This window comes from Cyprinodon tularosa, unplaced genomic scaffold (assembly GCF_016077235.1).
Source record: "Cyprinodon tularosa strain WSP-4 unplaced genomic scaffold, ASM1607723v1 ctg33, whole genome shotgun sequence".
Taxonomy (NCBI): Eukaryota; Metazoa; Chordata; class Actinopteri; order Cyprinodontiformes; family Cyprinodontidae; genus Cyprinodon; species Cyprinodon tularosa.
In genome coordinates, this window is record NW_024039041.1 from 2,995,733 (window position 1) to 3,014,555 (window position 18,823).

At 44.4% G+C, this 18,823-nt stretch overlaps 1 protein-coding gene and 1 long non-coding RNA gene across 3 annotated transcripts; one reads left to right on the top strand and one right to left on the bottom strand.

Annotated features, from left to right (window-relative positions):
- Positions 1-1,049: 1,049 nt before the first annotated feature.
- On the bottom strand, positions 1,050-15,396 carry setd1ba (SET domain containing 1B, histone lysine methyltransferase a). 2 transcript variants are annotated; one of them, XM_038293635.1, is made up of 19 exons: positions 15,157-15,396; positions 14,791-14,942; positions 14,494-14,592; positions 13,615-13,885; positions 12,635-12,756; positions 11,135-12,241; positions 8,262-8,981; positions 7,630-7,803; positions 7,453-7,546; positions 6,560-6,768; positions 6,407-6,485; positions 5,963-6,331; positions 5,710-5,835; positions 4,618-5,271; positions 4,296-4,462; positions 4,064-4,189; positions 3,858-3,977; positions 3,146-3,283; positions 1,050-3,059 (listed from the first exon to the last, which is right to left on the bottom strand). In XM_038293635.1, exons 1-19 carry the CDS (start codon positions 15,215-15,217, stop codon positions 2,886-2,888), a joined length of 4,962 nt encoding a protein of 1,653 aa, XP_038149563.1. In that variant the 5' UTR covers positions 15,218-15,396; the 3' UTR covers positions 1,050-2,885. The 2 variants fall into 2 exon arrangements, with proteins under 2 accessions (XP_038149563.1, XP_038149562.1); XM_038293634.1 differs by having other exon boundaries at positions 4,618-5,835; positions 15,157-15,395.
- A 751-nt stretch (positions 15,397-16,147) lies between these two features.
- LOC119788943 lies at positions 16,148-17,896 on the top strand. Its single transcript, XR_005281522.1, has 2 exons — positions 16,148-16,595; positions 16,814-17,896. It is a non-coding gene; the product is annotated as an uncharacterized LOC119788943 (long non-coding RNA).
- The last annotated feature ends 927 nt before the right edge of the window (positions 17,897-18,823 follow it).

The following is an 18,823-nucleotide window of genomic DNA, read 5'->3' on the forward strand; positions in this document are numbered from 1 at the left end:
GGTCATAGGATTCTGTGGACCCCCCTCTTCAAAAACAGATGATTTTTAGTTTTCTTTCTATATCTGGAATTCTTCTCAGCTGGAGCCGAACCTCTCAACAATAACACTGCTCATTCAGGCTCCACCTTAAATGTGAATCCATCTGATGAAAAGTGAAGAGAACTGCAGCAGTTTTCTGTTCAAACAAGATTTTAAAGCAGAAAGAAATCTGTAGCAGTCTGCCTGGCTGTGTGTTTCCTGGAAGGGGCGGCCTGTGGAGCTGGTTGACACTTGCCTTTTGCATCTCTGCTTCCGTCTCCTTTAACCCCAATTGGCCTCGGCAAATGGCCGATCACACCGAGCCTGGTTCTGCTGGAGGTTTCTTCCTGTTAAAGGGGATTTTTTTCCCTCCCCACTGTCGCTACAAGCATGCCTTCAAGTCAATGAGTCGATGTAATCAGCTGGTTCCCTTTACATAGAAAAGTTGGAATCAATTTAACTGCAAGAGATGTGTCGTGAACTATATAAACTGAACTGTAGTAAGGGCAAATATTTTTTACTGGGACGTGTGCATGACTTATAAGGTTCCAACAAATTTAAAGACTCAAAATTTAAAGATCCTGATGACAAAATTAACTTTTATTAAAAAATCTGGAAAAAAAAAAAAAAACAAGCCGAGGATGGCTTTAGAACAGACTAGATACTAAAGAAGGAAAATAGAGACAGGCATTTCATTTGCTGTGGTCTGCGTTTCATGGAGACCCTATTAAGTCAAACTAATCAATTAAGTCTACAAAATTTGAGTTGTTTCATAAAAATAAGATATATATATATATATATTTTTTTTTCTTTTAGATACCAGAATTAGAAATAAAATAATTTTTTTCCCAGACCTTGAAAGTGATAAAAGCCAGACTTTATACTTTCCCACATCATATAAAACAAGCATGTGATGCATGTAAAGTCGTCCAATCAGGATTAAGGAACCCCAAAATAAAATCTTTGCCCATTACCACTTCTTTTATCCTCATACTGCTTTTAAAATGTTCATTAAAAATAAACAACCCATATTTATGGATGTATGCAAAAATTCTTTATTCATTTTGTTTTTCATACACTTATAATAAATAGACACGGGAAACGGGCTGAAACTTCAGTCCTCTTCCAAGTGCCGTTTCTGCACCTTTTTTTATTTTCCACACCGCAAAGAGATTTTCATAGAATTTACAACAAAATTAAAAAATAAAACAGAAAGAGCTTGACACAAGCTGAATTTTCTGCTACCAGCTGACCAGCTCAGCATTTACCTTCCTATATTACACACACCTCTGAGCTGTGTTCAAGTAGCAAATCCCAGGAAACAAAAATATATATATACATAGATATATATATATTCATATATTTATATGATATTCACAGTTAAACTACTTACACATTTTAGGATCACAAAGTAAATGGGCAGAAAAAGAAGACGTTTCTACAAGAAACAATCTTTCAAAAAGGGAAGTGGAAGCTTTTTCTGTACACAGTGGACCTTTTAAATAAACAACCTTTTAACCATCAGCTCCTTTCACATATCCCTGAAAATATTTAAATATTCAGTCTTTTGCTTAAAAAAAAAGAAAAAAGAAAAATGCATCTTAAAAGTGTTACATTTGTGTGAAGATAAAAAAGTTTTAGTTCTTCTGTACAGCTTCTCATATACAATATGAACATCAGAGGTGAAAAACAAACTGAAATCTGCATTAATCCGACTGAATGAAAAGCTGTAACTGACTTGGTCTTCCAGGGGTGCCTGGTTGAGAAAGATGAGCTCAGTTGCAGCCCCCCTTGAGTGCATTTAGTATTTAATCTTTCCTCTAAATAAACCGTAAAGATGAAGAGGCTCCTGCAGACTGAGAACGCCCGGACGTTGTGGAAAAATACTAAAAGATGAAGCCAAAACATCAAATGTCCAAAAAAAATGGGGTGAGAACTCCTCATGGTTGCTTGTTAACACTTCAGCAGGTTCCTCGTGGTTAAACACAGACTGTCCAACATTAATTAATTAATTAATTTGGCACTTCAAATTATGAATAATTAACCCCCAGAGCTACAATCTCATTTAGCTTCTTGCTGCTCAGTCAGCTTTCCCATGCAGCTGCATCCTGCTTTCAGCCAGCAGGGGGCAGCACTCCATTCTCGCACCATAGGTTCTCACAGCAGAGCTTTGACTTTCATTCATGCAAACACACATCCACACATAGTGTATCTGAAAAAACGGGTATAAAAACCCCAAAACATTAGAGGAACACGATTAATGCAATTTTTTTTTGCAGATAATTGTTAAACTTTTGCATAAAATATGAGGAAGCAGCATGATCTGTCCCCTACAGGAGAGAGAAGCTTTAATACTCCAGATTAACCCTTTCCTGTTGCAGTTTAGTTTGATTTGTTTGCGCACGGCGGGTACCATGGAGCAGCTCCGCTGTTCGTTCACCTGCTGCAAGCATGGACAGTGCGACATCAACCTCAGGCATCTTAAAGTGTTAGTGAGCAGCTGGTCATGTAAGTTTGTTTTTTTTTCCTTGTACCACATGTGGCGTGGGTAAAGCTTATGAGACAAATGAGGGGAGAAAAGTGTAAAACAAAAGGAAACATTTCCTGTAACCAGGACTGGGTGCTGCAGTAATTGTGCAGAAATACTGTCTGAGAGCTGAGATAGGGGGAGAAAAAGTCACACCGACACAAAACGGCAAAAACAGGTTTGTTTGCAGAGCACCGTGAATCGTAAACAATCTAGAGTTTAATGTATGAAGAGTGCATGTCAGGTAGCTTAGCTGAATCCAGGTTAAGTGCCGGCTACTTGTCCTCCTCCACCTGATCAGCTCGTTCTGTGCACAGACCCCGTTAACCGTCGGCGGACATTAATTGAGCGTCCCCCTGCAGTTCTCTGCCCCGCAAAGACACGGGATCTTCTCGTCCTCAATGGGGAACTTGTAGTCGTACGTGATCTCTTCGTTGACGTTGATCGGCTGCCTGGAGTAGATCACGATCTTCTTCTGAGACTCAACTGTGATGACTTTAGCATAACAGTTAGGCTGCAAATAGAAATAAAAGAAAACATTAGCATTTTTTCTATATCTAAATCTGTATTTTTTTTCTTAAGAGGCCGATGCTGCCTTACGTTGCAGCTGTGGTTTATGAAACGAGCAAAGTTGCCACATTTGGTAGCGTCGATAATGGTGTCGTGGTCCACCCGGAACATGTAACTGCTCCCGATGCCCTCCTCTTCATATCTCTTCTCCCGCATGTCGGCAATTACCTGGAGGAGACAGCAAGAAGGCCTTCTTAGATCTCTACATGCCTACAGCTATGCTATCCGCTCACTTCTGATTCTTTATGGTTGTAATTACAGAGAAACCAGAAGAAGACGTGCCTGAAGAGGACATCTGCTGTAAAATGGCTCTATATAAATGAACTGAATTGAATAAAGAAATATTTCAACTGCTAGCTTTTTGTAGCCATCAGTAAGCCTCAAATTAAATTTATTTTACCTCCATTAACAATTGGTTGAGTGGATTTCAGTAGGTTGTTAGCTGCAGGCTTTTAAACACACACCACAATAGGGCTGTGTTAAAAAATAAAATTCTCCAATTCTGAATCTATTCTCATATTACATCCTAAATATTGATTCATAAAGTAATTACAAAGTCATTTAATTCAACTAACAGCTCAAAATGTCTTTATTTATTTTAAACAAGGCAGATTAATAAACCTTTTTCCTTCATTTCAATCTACAGAAAGACAACGAAGGAAGAAGATCTGATCGTTTCATTAAAGCCTTATTATGTTCACAGAGCAATGTGGTTGGAAGATAGAGCCAAACCGTCTCTCACCTGTCTGATGTTCTGCCCAACATACTCGATCACCATTTCATCAGCGGCGATGGGCTCCATGGCGAACAGACCCCAGTCGTGGATGTGGGATTTACAGAACCTAATCTTCTTCTTACGGAACTGCAAGAGATAAAACCCAATGAAAAAAACAACCTTCAAAACAAAGCGAGGCGTTGCGCTTATGAACAGTTGAAAAAATGGAATACCTTCAGCTGGTTGAACTTGAGCAGGTCGCTGTCGCATGCGAAAGAGGAGAGCAGACGCCGCTGCTCTGACCGCCGCTCGGACCCAGCTCTGGTAGAGGCATGGACCTGTGCAGGGATGCTCATACCCTGCAGGAGGATTTAATGCCAACAAGCAGCATGTTAGAGGTGAACATCCAGCTACGTTTAAACCTTTAAAATCAATCAGGTGTGTCAATGAGTAAGCTCCGCCCACCTGCGTGTCGACAGGCGGCTCCTCGGACTGCACGCGGGAGCTCTGCAGGTACTTCACTTTGTCCTTCTTGTCGATCTTGTAATATCCCTCGCTTCGCGCGCAGCCCGTCATGTGATCCCTCATGCCGTCGTCTCTCCTTTTCTTCTTCACTCCAGGGATGTGGGTCGGTGCAGAGGAGTGAAGGAGAAACCAGGCCAAACTTCTTAACACTTCATTTAAAAATAAAAGTACCTGGCTTTAACCAGCAGGGGGAGCTGCTCTTAGAATCTCACAATGATTTTCATTGATAAACTTTATGTAGAAGATCAGTAGTAAAGGATATGAGGATGGTTGACCCACAGCGTGTCGTTGAGCCAGTCGTTGCCGTTGTCCTGCTGGAGCATCTTGTCGTACGTGATCTGCAGAAGCCGGATGTCCTCCTCGTCGATGCCTTCATTCCAGATGTCATAAAGGATAGTCATCTCCTTAAACTCGGAGCGCGGGCTGAAGTAAGCCCGCGGCGGTGTGGTGACGGGGGACAGGCTGTCCAGGAGAATCTCGTCCCAGCCGCGCCGTGTCTTGCGTGGCAGTTTGGTGACCACGGGTTGCTCGTCTTCGTAAGACGGGTAGCCGTCTTCAGCGGGCAGCAGCGTCTGAGGCTTCACATCTCCTTCCCGGAAGTCCAGACTGACGTGTTTGGGCGATCTGACCGTCGTCAGAGAAAGGTTTTCAAAAGGTGATGCTTGGGGAACGTCTGTGGCCTCGGTTGGCGGCTCATCACCTGCAGAGACAGCCGAGGACTTCTTCATTTTAGCTCGCCCTGGTTTCTTCTTCGATGTGGCGTCTGGGATATCTCCCGAGACGCCTGTGGGGAGGTCTTCGGCTACGGCGGCAGAGAGTGCCGTTCCGGCTGCCAGAGGCTGGTTGGTCTGAGCGCTGATCGGGGGCGCCTTAAAAAGCGGCCTCTCGTCGTAGCTCTTCCTGTTCAGCGTCAGAGCTGCAGGTTCGGGGAAGACAGGGGTGAACGTTAAGTCTCTACCCGGAGTACGAGGGACCCCAGCACTGAGGACAGGGGACTGTGAAGGGTAGGAGAAGGGGCTGCCGGGGATGTGAGGTGAGCTGAGCAACAAGCTGCTACCGGTTAGAGGGCCGTCACTGCCGGGGGTGTTGGGAATAGTGTCGGTGCTCTGGGATTTACCCAGACTGCGGCCTCGCTCCATCAGGTCCCTGCCCGGCGTGCGAGGGATGTCCTCATCTGTGGGGAGTCGGGGTCGCTGAGGAAACTCGGACAGGGGACCAGGAGGAGGATGGAGGAGGGAACGACCTTCTACAGCGGGGTGAGCGGGAAGAGGGAGGTGCATTGAAGACGCGGAGATGGGTTTTGGGTTGGGTAACGGAGCCAGGGAGCAGGGCACCTCCTCAGGCTCGGCTTTACCTTTGGTTTTTATCTCGTCACATTCAGGGAGGACACCGGTGGGAGTCGGCGGTCGGAGGATTGCTACGTGGTCCTGAGGTTCAAGCTGGACACCAATGGCCCCGACAGAGACATCCTCCTCTTTGACTGTAAGACAAATGATAAAGCATTAGAGGTCCAGGGTTCCTGTGCATTCAGTGAACTAACGGGGGACAAAGACAGACGCTTCATGGATCAACAGAAACGGGTCCAGACTGCAGGTTTGAGCTCTCACCTCGGACACCTTTATGCAAAGTCGGCTTCAGGTCGTCCAGCGTCTCCTCCGGAGGAAGACTGGGAGGTCTGCGGTTAGACTTGCAACTTGACTCCTCCTCAAACTCCCCCACTTGAACAGCAGGAGGAGTTGGTGGTTTGAGATCTTCCTCCCTCTCTTCTTCCTCATCGGAAGACGAAGATGAGGAAGAGGACGAAGTCGAGGAGGTCTCAGCCTCTTCCATCTTGGGTATTACTCCTTTCACATCTTGCTCCTCTTCTTCCTCCTCCGAGCTCATCTCGTACTCTGACTCGGAGCTTTCTCCTGAAGAGTCGGAGCTTTCAGCCGAGGAGTCGGAGCTGGCCTTGGAGGAAGCTGAGCTGTCCGCTTCTGTAAGCGAGAGAGACAAAGACGTCACAAACAGAAAAACAAATAAAAGATGCTCCTCTCAGAAACTTGATGTACCATCGTCAGACGAGTCTGAGGAGCCGCTGTCGCTGGATGAATCTCCATCTTTGTCATCGTCCTCCTCATCTGCACTCTCCTAGAACATCAGAGGATGTTATCGCCATCATATCGTTTACACACAATCCTGTCGGATTTTTTGGCAAGGCTTACTTTGCCTGAGGACAGCCTGTCTGGAGCCTTGTCTTCGTCAGCCTCTTCATCGCCAGACAACGATTCTTCCTCCTTCTCCGAGGTGTCCATCTCCTCCTCTCCCTCGCTGTCCAGTTCAAGCGGTCGCGAGGGCCTGCGCTTGGCCAAGGAGCCCTCGCCGTCCATTTTGGAGTCGTCTGATGGAAGACCAGCAGCATCCCTGTCTCTCTCTGGAAGACATTTATCAACAAAACAGTCAGCTTCACTGAAAAATTAACTGAAAACCAACATACCTCAGTTATATACTTCAATTCAATTGTTTGGACTGTTTGGAAAGAAAATTATTACCTTTATATATCTGAAAAAAACTTAAATGGTCTATTGTCTAATACAGCCTGTATTGAGCTCCATTAGCTCCAATCAGACCACCTTTTCCCCGCCAAAAGGCTCTTAGCAAACCCCCAAATGGACCACCTGCATCTTGCTTTAAACCCTCTTTCTTTATAAGGAGTGAGGACATCTAATAGCATGTCAGATGGATTCTATACTGAGCTGACTCTCGCTGCAGCTCCTCCAGTGTTACCATAGGCCTCCTGGCAGCTTCTCTGATAAATGCTCTCCTTTCCCATCTTGTTTGATGGACATGCATGTCTTGCAGGATGAGATATTTTGTATTTTTCTTTGACCTTTCTGCCGTGTTCCTTGTTTTTGTCTGCCTCCTAATCTTCTCTAACTCGAGCTGTCAGGCCTTCACAGAACAGCTGGTTTCTGCACTAAGCTGCTGAAGCAATTAACTGCCCTGTACTTTAAATATAATGCATCCTTTTTGCTTTTATAAAATCCCAAATGAATTCCGGTAATGTTTGCGGCTGTGACATGACAACATGAGGAAACTTATTACAGCTCAGGATTACCTTCATCCTCCAGCTCGTCGTCTGCTGGGGTGGCCGGTCGGGCTCGTTTATTCTCACCTCCCGCTGTCGCATCAGGTGGGTCCTTCCTTTTGACCTGAGTACGATACTGAAGTATTCAGCACACAGACCAGGACTTTTATTCCAATCTAAATGAAAGGCAGCTTCACAGGTCCTCACCTTAAAGGATGGCAAACGGATGGCTCCTCGTAAACCCATTCCCAGACCCATTCCCTCATAGCCAAGTGCTTCTCCTTTATTCCAGTTCTCCAACAGACTGGAAGCTATCGTCTCTTTAGGTTTGGGTCGCTCTTCGTCTTTACTCTCAGTACCTTTTACTGGAGTCAAAGACGCCTGGAGAAAAGAAAAAAGAAGCTTTTATTTCTAGAAAATAAAAAATAAAAAAATCGATCCCCTTCTGGAATTATACGTCAAAATCTGCATTTTTATTTAATTAATTTGAACACAGAAACCAAAGAGAGAAATAAAAATCAGAAAGGTTGATTTAGTAAAGAAGGGAATGTTGTAGACTAAGTTGTAATCAATCAAAAGTGGTTTTTAAGTCATTTGCATTCTTGCGAAAAAAAAAAAAGCTGAAAGTCAGAGCAGATGGATGATTTCTACTTATTGTCTCCCTGACAGAAACCATGCAATTAATTCAAAGTTTTTTGCAAACTGGACCGCAGGGAGGGAAATCAGCAGCAACCTCAGAGAAAGCCCATAATCTGTATGAACGTTTGGGACTTTTACAGCATGTTCACCATATTTAATCTGACATTTAGAAACATCACTCCTCTTTTTTTCCTATTTACCTTTGCTGAATGCTCTTTCTTATCCCACCACTCGTCGAAGGCCCTAAAAGCCACCACCTCCACCATTTTGCGGTTGAGGTCCCTCTTCATGATGGCCTTCAGCTCCTTGACGATAACCAGGAGCACACCGTCGACAGTGGCTTTGTGTGGATCCTCTTTCTTAGACTCATACCCCGGAGGAGGAACGGTTGGGTTGAACATGGGTAAACTAGGATGGTGCCACTGGGGTTCCATTGCGCCTGTGCTGCAAGCAGGGGTGGCCTCCATAGAAAGAGGCGGGTAGAGCCCCCCGAAGGGGCCGGACACGCTGTCCATGTACTGTGGGTACGGATAGTGCCCCCTCGTCTGAGTCATGCGACTCAGCATCTGCTGCTGCATCTGAAAGGACATGGGCACCGTGCTGCACCTCTCCCACGGCATGCAGTTCATGAGACCCATCATCTGGATCATGCTGGGAGGGTAGTGACCCATGGGTTGCAAAATATGGTGAGGCACTCCAGGGGGGCCGGGTAGGTGAGCGGCGTGCCCCATCAGGAGGGGGTGAGGGATGGTGTAGCTGCCTTGGTGCTGCAAGTGGTGGTAGCTGCCGGGATGCATGGACATGGTGTGCATGGGGGACATTGCTGAATTGACCACGATCCCCTTGTCTCCGCTGGTGATGGAAGCTCCTGGCATCTCGTCGTCAGAGATTTCCATGTCTTCTCCTGACGACTGATGAGCCTGGGTGAGAGGGGGACAACGGGTCAGCTGCCTGCCTTTCATGTTTCTGAGAAAATGGGACTAATCTGTAAGGTCCTTTATATCAGGGCTAAACAAACACCTTTAATAGATAGATGTTACAAACTTTTAGAGAAATTATAAATTAAGATTAAAACAACAAGAAGTTGAGGTCTGATACATTTTAAGTCAGCATCAAATCTCTCAGAATGGGAGCTACCAATAATCTGGGCTCTACTCCGAGTTCAAAGTTTAGTATACCCATTAGCTCAGTCAAACAGAGCTGACCTGTGGATTTGGTCAGCGTGGCTCCAAACAGAGCAGACTAGTCCTCACATACCGACACAAGCACAGTGAAGAAACAGCTTTTAATATAAACACATTTAATGACGGCTCAGGTAAAAACCCTTAAGATAAATTCATCAAATTAACTACAAGATAAACCTGAAATATTTAGAGGAATCCAGTGGATTTTAATGCAAGGATTAGTGTAGGAAAAAAACTAATGAAACAGAATAATCGTTTAATAAAAATCCTCTGTGACAAAACGTATTGTTACTCCTAACAAACCCGTTAAAAGAGAAATAAAAGTACTTTTAATGTATGCTTTATTTATTTTTATTTTTATATACCTTTTTAACTGCAAAGTTTCTCAGAACTTTCTAGTTATAATCCACAACCTACTGTTTCCCTGGGATGTGAATATAATGTGACAGAGATCTACATCTGCATCTAAAGTGGTTGATTTAGATCCACATCATGCATGACGTGGAATTTATTTCCAAACATGTGCTTTGGTCAGATCAAACTAGGAGCCTTTTGCCAGGCGAGTCAGGTGCAATCAAAGGATAAATATATAGAGGGAAAAAGCTCCTCATCTCAGCATGGTGGAGGAGCTGTGATGCTGTGGAGTTGGATACTGTGAAACTTGTTAAAGTGCAAAAACTGTTGTAGAATGCCTAGAAATGCAAATCTGGTGATCTGTAGTGCAAGACTGAAAATCTATTATTTGATATTTTAAAAGGCTAATGATGCATAAAATTTGGCCAAATTAAACCCAGAAATGTTATGCAGAAGCAAAAAAAAAAAGATAATAATAAAGATCAAGCTTCTTAATGTCTAAAGAACTAACTGCAACAGGAAACTTATGGAAGAAAGGAGAGAACAAGAGAGGACCTCGAACTCTGGGTGATCTAGATAGACTGTGAAAATAGGGTCAAAGATTCCTCTCTCCCTATATGCTCCAACCTTGTAAAGACTAATTACTGCCTGTTTACGCAGAAATGGGAGTTTTATGAAATACTATAAGCTACAATAACTGCAGCACCAGCGTAACTGCTTATACATAAATGCCTCAGTATAAGATTAAGATACTGCATTAAAAAAACATTTTACACATTAGTTTAAAATTCATGTCTCAATAATAGATTCTTCCATAATCGATCCATCATAAGTCGCTGCAGAAACGACAGCCTGCTGACTCCACTCGTCAGGAGAATGGCGTTGCTACACAAATGACTTGTTTGCACTGTTTGCTTTGTGATAAGTTGAAATATGAGACCAGAGACGTAATCCCGGCTGTCAGTCTTGGCTACAACCAGGAAGTTAGAGGCTGAATGGGGCTAACAGCCAAACAGTGCTTTCAGTGGGCAGAGTGTTAGAAAGAGGAAACAAGACGCTTTGTTCTCTTAACTGCAGCGCAACTCTTGTTTCTCCCTTTAAAACATAGTGAAGTTGACTAATTTAACCTGGCTGGCCCCAAAAGCTTGATAAATGTGAAGGTATGTGCAGGGATAGGTTTCTGAATCTTTTCACTGTTAGCAGTGCTGACATTTTTGGATACCGTTGCTTCTTGCGGAGATGCAGTTAACCCTTCTGCCACGAAACGTGCCATGAAACCAGAATTTCCTTCACAAGGCACAACAAAAACAATGACACAAAGACTTTACAACTAAAGCCTCACACTGAAACGAGACCTGACTTCCTGTGTCCCTGTTTAACTGCCATTCACACCTGCACGCGTACATGCCAGCCCTGCACTATCACCAAGTCAAAGACTTATAATAAGAGCGGTTGTTTCTGTCACCACCTGCGCGCCATTTCTTGCAAAATGTGTCATGTGGTTCGTCTTGTGCACCCCGTGTCTGTTGTCTTACCGTGTCCATTTTCTCAGTGGGAGTGTGGACCCGAAAGGCTCCGTCTTTCAGGTCATTTTTGCCCATCTTCTCGTGGACGGGGGAGCCCGTTCTCCTGATTAAAGAAGCGGTTCCGGGAATTGGCTCTTCCTCGTCCGAGTCTGGCAGTGGGGTTGGGCTGATGTCCTCCAAGCCCGTACTGGAGGGCCGAGAGATCTGCTGGCCGCCCTGAGAGCCGCCCATGAAAGGTGGGATCGGGGACATCTGGGAGGAAGAGGAGGAAATGGGGCTGCCCTCCATGCGGACCTCGTTGTCCGAGTCCCGCTCCTCCAGGAACGGCAGCAGCTTTGTCCTTTTTTCCTTCAGGAGCATCTCGATGCGAGAGTCCAGGCTGTTGCGCTCAGGGTCCAGCGCCGGAGAGCCGGGAGAGGGGCAGTGCTCTGGCGTTTCAGGAGGAGGAGGGGTGGTGGGTTGGGCTACTGGTTCTGGTGGCGGCTCTGGGATGGGAGGGGTTTCCGGCCTCTCCTTGATTTTCAAGGTGTCCGTGGTAGCTGTCAGTGGCGGCTGCGGCGGCCGGATGTACTCGCTCTCCCTCTGGGCTTGGTGATGGTAGGGCGACTCTGATGGGGCAAACGCAGGCGGCAAAGCAGCTGGGTAGGGCGAGAATGCGGACTTAAAGTTCGGCGTAGCCGGGAGAGGCGCTGTGTAGTTATAGGAAGGGGTTGAAGGCGGAGGCTCGGGTGGCGTCAGCTGTTGCTGCTTGAAAGTAGCTTGATCGGACGGCGTACCCCGATACATGTTGCTGCGGTACTGAGGCCTCTCCGGCCGGCGGTTGTACGCGTCTTGGAACTTGCTCTCATGGCGGCGATGCTTGTAGCCCCCGGAGCTCTCGGGACGGCTCGACTGATACGCCGGCGTGGACTGCCGGCTAGAGTAACTGGAGTCCTGAGAGAAGGGTGTACCCGGCTGGCGTGGGGTGTGAGGGGTTCCCTGGGACTGGGGGGTGTCCTGCCTTATACTAGAGTAGCCCGTCTCCAGGCTCAGGGGGGTGGTCGAGCTGCTGGGTGGTAATCCTGCTCCTATGGAGGACATGCTGCCCTCCGACAGCCTGCGAATGGGCTCACAGGCCTTAAAAAACAGACAAAAAAGTTTAATTAGCAAAAATTTACAGTGATTTAAGAAAAAAATTAGTTAAATCATATGAACAAGAAGCATTCCTGTCAAGAGAGGACCTGAAAATGGCTTGTGGCTACAGGCATCTAGGTTCAGAGCAGACGAAACTCTTTACTATAAGGCCCTTTTTAGCAACTTTGAGATTTCACACTAGAACCAAGGGTCAGGAGGACATCCCTTTACAGGCTGACTTCCAATCGCACCGCCAACATCAATTACATTTAAAGGCCCTCTTAGATTTAACTAGATAACATCGGCTAGAATAAGCATCAATCCATGCCACCCCTCTAAAGTAACCATACAAACACCATTATCAACATGATTTTTTTGGATTAATTTCTCTTTTACCATTAATGCCTCTGCAAGGCTCCGAGGCGAGACTTCCCTGGCCTCCTCCCCACCGACAGGCAGCGTCCGCGGTGTGTAGCTGCCATTCATCAGGAGCTGGAAGTACCTGAGGCGATTCTCACCTGCAGAGCAGTAAAAAAATAAAAAATTAGTGAGTCTGTTGCTTTCCAAGATTTGGAAAGCAACAGTATGACGAGTAAAGGGTGATCAGGAACTCTTTAAGAAGGAAAAAACTTTTTTCCCTGTGGTAATTGAGACACTAAATAGCATGCTAGCTGTGAATCAGGAGCACTGCAAACTACACAGATTGTCTAAACTTGAAAAGCAATGCATGCATTTCAAATAAATTTAATGCTGATTAATATACTGATATAAAAAAATAAAAACAACCACACAAAGCACATACCCGGTGCACAAATGAACAAAGGCGTACTAAAGTTGCAAATGATTCTTATGCAATAAAACCAGGCTACTTTAAAAACATTTCCCATTAAAGCTGTGATAAAATATGCAAAAATACTCAAAACAAAAAAGATTTCATATGATGCATTACTATAAAACGCATTGCAGACTGCTTTTGAAAGACAAGTGAACTTTAAATTACAAAAAGAATATTTCCAATGAGATGACAAGTGCATCCATTGAAATGAGCAGAGGTGGAGGAAACTGACAGATTGGTAGTGTTTGTTTTCAGGTGGAAAATTATGCACAGTGGGAATATAACAGACCCCCAGCTCTGGGACTTATGGGACTGGGCTGATTTTCAATGAAATTCAATTACCCCATGTTACCAAGCAACACATGTACATGTAAACACATGACAACTGTCATTCTGTTCATTCAAAACAAACAGACACATAAAGCTACTTTTTCAGATCCATGCTCATGCCTCTTACAGCTGATCCTACTCTGCCTAAACGCAGCCTCCTCCTCCTCCCCCCCCGAAAGGCTTCCTTTTGAATGAATGAATCACTGTTTACCTTTCGGGTCCAACTCCACGTGGATAATGTTTCCCATCACAGACGTGTTGTGCAACGACTGAACTGCGACCTTGGCAGATTTCACGTTCTCAAAAACCACTTTAGCTATTCCCAAGTGCTTTTTATTCTTCGGGTTGTACAGGATCTCCACCTCCTCGATCTCTCCGTATTTTTTGCACATGTCCGTGAGAAATCCCTCCCTGATGTTGTCGTTCAGCCGTGCAAACGTCACCTCCTTTGGAGGCACGGGGCCGACATAGAACTCATCGATCTGGGAAGAGGAGTGACAGGGGTTACGGTGAGGAGGGCGGTTAAGTTTAATGGTGCACTATGTGGGGGGTCATTTCTGCCATGTGAGATAAGCATAGAAGTGCAGCATAGATGCCTTAAAGCATCTATGAAATAAGAGCTTCTGCACACCCCCAGATCTCCATAAATCAGGCATCACCTGTTGGTTTTTAAGATGTAAGAATCAAGTTGCCCTTTTTAGCTTTAGAGCAGATGCTTTAAAACCAGACAACAAAAGGAAAAAGGGGCTCTGGAGGAAGTTTGACATAAACCAAACTGTAAAGGTTAAAAGAACTGGACCAAAGCACCCCTGGTCTGCAGCGATCCAGAGAATTAATAGTGGTAAAAACAGCAAAAATGGTTAGTTGATACACTGGCGAGCAGAGAAATGACTGCTGGGTCAGACAGAAAGCTGTCAGAATGCATAATGCATCACAGTACAAGTCAGGATGCCCATGATGGTCATATTTGACTGCCTGATTGGTGTGTACTCCCAAAGATGACAGAGAGGGGGGTGTGTCTGCAACTTCTGACAGCAACTCTTCTCTTCAAGCTGCAGCAATGTGGCATTGTAATCCCATCGGTAGATACCTTGAATTTAGGCACCGGTAGGTCCGTTTCTTTGTATTTTGTCCAGAGGCGTCCGATTCTGGGGTCCCTGACAAGATCCACGGGTGGAATCCCAGGGTTCTGTTGGGGATAATAATGATTAGTCAGGATTACACAAAATTAACTTGTTGCAAAGTAGTTCTGCAGAAAAAAGGAGAAGAATTTGAGTATAAGTTGGTAAAGCAGGTGTTGGGAGATGTAAAGGGGGGAACTGCATCATGGAGGTCGACTCCTCGGTTACTATTGTAGCCTTTTGGCCACATCAGAGGCGGTTCTTACGGGCATGCTGAAAGTCTGCCCATCGTAGCGGTAGAGTTTGTGGGATCCCTTCTTGAGCGCCGGGTCGATGATCAACTTGTAACTTCTGCAGTGGTGACTCCGCTTCTCTGCCGAGCCGCAGACGGGATGACTGTCCATGCCGTTCGCCAAACCTGAAACGGCAGCCAGCGACGGGGAGAGAGGAGAGCTAGCGTTATCGGGAGCCAGGAGACCAAACAACCCCTCCTTTAACTTTAAAAAAAAAAACAGCCCAACGATATATGCACCGAGGTTGGGAAACGAAAATTGGATGAAGCGTGTATCCCACTTACGGAAAAAACAGGCATTAGGAGAACCAGAGAAAGAGGGGAAAAAGAACAAGCTTACTTGAACTCTGCTTTCTGCCATGGTCTTCGTTCAATCTGTTCCTCTCCGGCGGCTTGGACATGGTTCGTCCGATCGAGTGTTTTCTTGTAAATACACACAAAAAAAATGAAATCGTTTTGCTTTCGCCGTTTACATTACATGATTTCGCTTCAAGAATACTGCCTCCTTTTCGGCGAGAGCCAGCACATATTGTGTGTGTGTGTGTGTGTGCGCCTCTGGTCTCTCTGCTGTCTCTCCCACAATACACTAGGCTTGCCCACTTTTTGCGCTCGACGCACTTTCGCTACAAAGTTGGTTAATTAATTTCATAAACCCAACTAAAAAAACCATTACGATAACATTTCGGAACGCATAAATTCATCAACATAATTACAACCTACTGGAAATAAAAACCTAAAGATAATCCAGTGTGTCTGAACCGTCAAATAATAGTGTCGAATCTGCTGATTGGGTTTACTTAAACGGCAAACACAAGCTGAACTCAGAGGACAATATCTTCTTAACTGCTTTGGGAAGCTAATAAAGCTGTTTCGGGCACGAAATGAGCACCATGTAGACAAATCGGTGCTTTTATGAAAAATAACTATAAAGATAATAAAAGTGGTGTCTTCACAGACCCATTTGGAGTCCCGCGTTGCATTTACGTAAATTTAACACGACTTTAAAGGGAAATTTGTTGAGCTAGCAGCTGAATTCTACGCTTCATTTAACGTTTGTGTCTAATGGAATGCGGGGGTTTGTTTTTTCCCCCCTTTTTAGCAGTTGACACTTAACAAACTAATCCAAACAGCCACGTGTGACTCGTCAAAGTATTTGAATTCACATGTATTTCCTCTTCTTCAGAATTATATATATATTATGGTGTTGTCGAGCAAACTAGGTTTTGTTTGACATTGCCTGTTGTTTTGCAGTGCTCGGGCAATTGGCTGGTTAACAGCGACAGCTCGGCGGGCCAATCAGAGCCCAGCAGCGGTGGAGCTGCCTGCTATTAGAGGCAACGGCTCACGAGTCCTTCAACAGAGAGAGAGCAGAGAGAGGGGGCTGAGTGAGCTCTCTCGGCAGCCATTTTCCTTAAAACAGGACTCAATGGCCTATATGGGTTTCCTTTGTTCCAAAAAGGGATCTTTACACTTGGTTTCCTCATCTCTTTACGGACTATGATAAAACGTATGTTTGCTCCTTTTAAAGGATTGGGAAGATTGGAAGAGAATATAGCTACTGGATGTAATACCCTGTGACATTTTGAGCCTTTTTTTTTTTTTTTCTTGGAATCCATCTTTGTCTTAACTAGGTCATGGCACACCCATATAATATGTGTAGATGTTAAGTAAAAAGAAACCAAATTTGAATAAACTGTTTTATGAGTTAAAAAGATGTCGAATTAGACATGAAAACAGTTGATATTCATGTATAGCCTTTTAAGAAGTGACTAGCTATAAGTAAGTTTAATTTTTATGATTCAACATTCTGATTGTTGAACATTGTTTCCTTTATGGCATGCAGTAACTATTAAAGTTTCATATGTTATCACTGACTTTTGAAAGTGGTGTAAAAGGAGGCCACGAATAACAAATATCATTTTCAACAATTTTTTATGTGATTTTAATATTTTATTGTGTTTTATTAATTGTAAACATTTATTTCCTCTTATAAACAGCAACATGGCTCGTCTTGTTCCCTGACCTGCAACGGTGGAAACAACCAGAACCACGTTTAAGTTCGAGTCGTCCACTCGCCATTTCTGAGACAAACGCGTCCACAGTGTAAACGACGGTCTGACCTTGCCTCAAGGGTATATCTGAATATATATATATCTATAGAAGCATATTCAGATAGTCAACTTTGTGTAGTATTTAAAAGCACAATCAATCAAAAATCTAATAGGAAACCGATGGAGGAAAAAAAAATCTCTCATAGTGAAAATATTTACCTCAACACTTTGGTGAAAAGCAGTTAACAGGCCTAAACGCAGGGACAGGAGGAAAGTTTTCAGCCCCATCTTCGGATCCTCTAATAATGGCTTTAATAAGGGGTGGGAATGCGTCTCCTGGAAAGGAAGGGATTCCATTAGCACGACAGATCATTTTTAAAAAGTCATTTTTCCCCCCCTCTCATCACTGGCAAGCATACCCCATCTGACAGCCAGCGAATGTGCATCTCCAAGCATCATCTGTGTGGGCAATATATGCAAAACCAACTCTTCTCTTCCTCAAGACAGGATTGCAGTCGAGTATAACCTCGTCCATTTTCGACATTTCTAACTGAGCTACAACATTAAAACCTACAAGGATGTGTTTTTAAAAAAGGTAACTGATTTTTCTTAGCTATTTACACCTACTTTTCCTGAACGTATACTTAGAAACCTGGAAAAAAATCTGCTTCAATCCATATTTTATTTTGATTATAGCAAACTTACAGTTATTTAAAACTCTTACACGAGCCCCCCTCCCCCCCCAAAAAAAATAAAAATATGGGGAGGATATCTTGTGTTTTTTCACATCCAAATACACTTTAAGGCGGTTAGGTTTCTCTTTCTCAGTTCTGTCTCAAAATGGCTTCTTTACAGACAAAAGGGAAGCACTGTGCTGTGAAATGTTGCTGCGCCATAACTGGGTGAGGCTCAGCATTGCGCCCTTATTTTCACCGAACGCCTCCTTCGATATTTTCCGGCTCTTAAAACATAACATAAAGGCCGGTAGCGAGGATGGTTACCAACATAATGTATGACTGGGGAAAAAAAGAAAAAAAAAGAAGGGTAATGGTGGACAGTCCTTGTGTGGGGGAGAAACTTTAGTTCATGAAGGCGGACTCAGGCGGACAGTTGCTAGGCTGATTTGTAATCTGAGAGCTCTGCCTGGATGGTTGCCATGGAGCTAGAGCAGAAACACCCCTCCCCCCTCCCGACACAATGCCATATAAGGTCATTGGGAATCCGCTGCGGCAAGCCCCAGTTTGTATTCTAACTAGGTGAAGGGTGCTTCTAGGCAGAAACCGGTTGGATCAACAAACGCCACAGACAGTGCGAACAAATAACATCGGATTCTTACTGTTAACTTCGGGGAAAGAGTTAAATTATAGGTGGGAGGGTCTGTGTTCGTGTTCGCAAAGGAGAAAGGGGGGTCGTAGATTTGAAGAGTAATGTTTTTTTCAATGCGAAGGAGTTGCCTGCAAGACAAATAATAAAGCATAGAAACCCGGCTGCAGGTCAGAGGCCTTCATTTCATTTAGCAGGACTCTTATGTTAGAGGGAATGAAAATTTGATTTTTGCGTTAAAACCCATAAGTGAAGGCACTTCTAGGCTTTTATTTTCAAGAGAGAAAAAAATCCCAGTGGGCAGCGCCGCTCAGTTTTATCTCACCGCTGACAGACTGGAATTTTCCACTCAGGGGATTGGCCTCTCTTCCACAGGACAGCTGTCTCTCTCTCTTTCTCTCTCTGCTCGGCGACAAATATTTCAAGAATTGTTCTCTGTTTATTGATAAAGGGCTGTGTGCGTGTGGACACTCTATAGGACACATTTGCAGGCTGCCTTTTTGATGTGAAGCTTCGAGTTTCACTCTGTAAGTCAAACAAGCACGTTTTATTGTTTATTGGACATTATATATTCTCACACCTCAAAGTGGGACAGTGATTTGCTCGTTTAAAGCTGTTAAACATATACTGAAT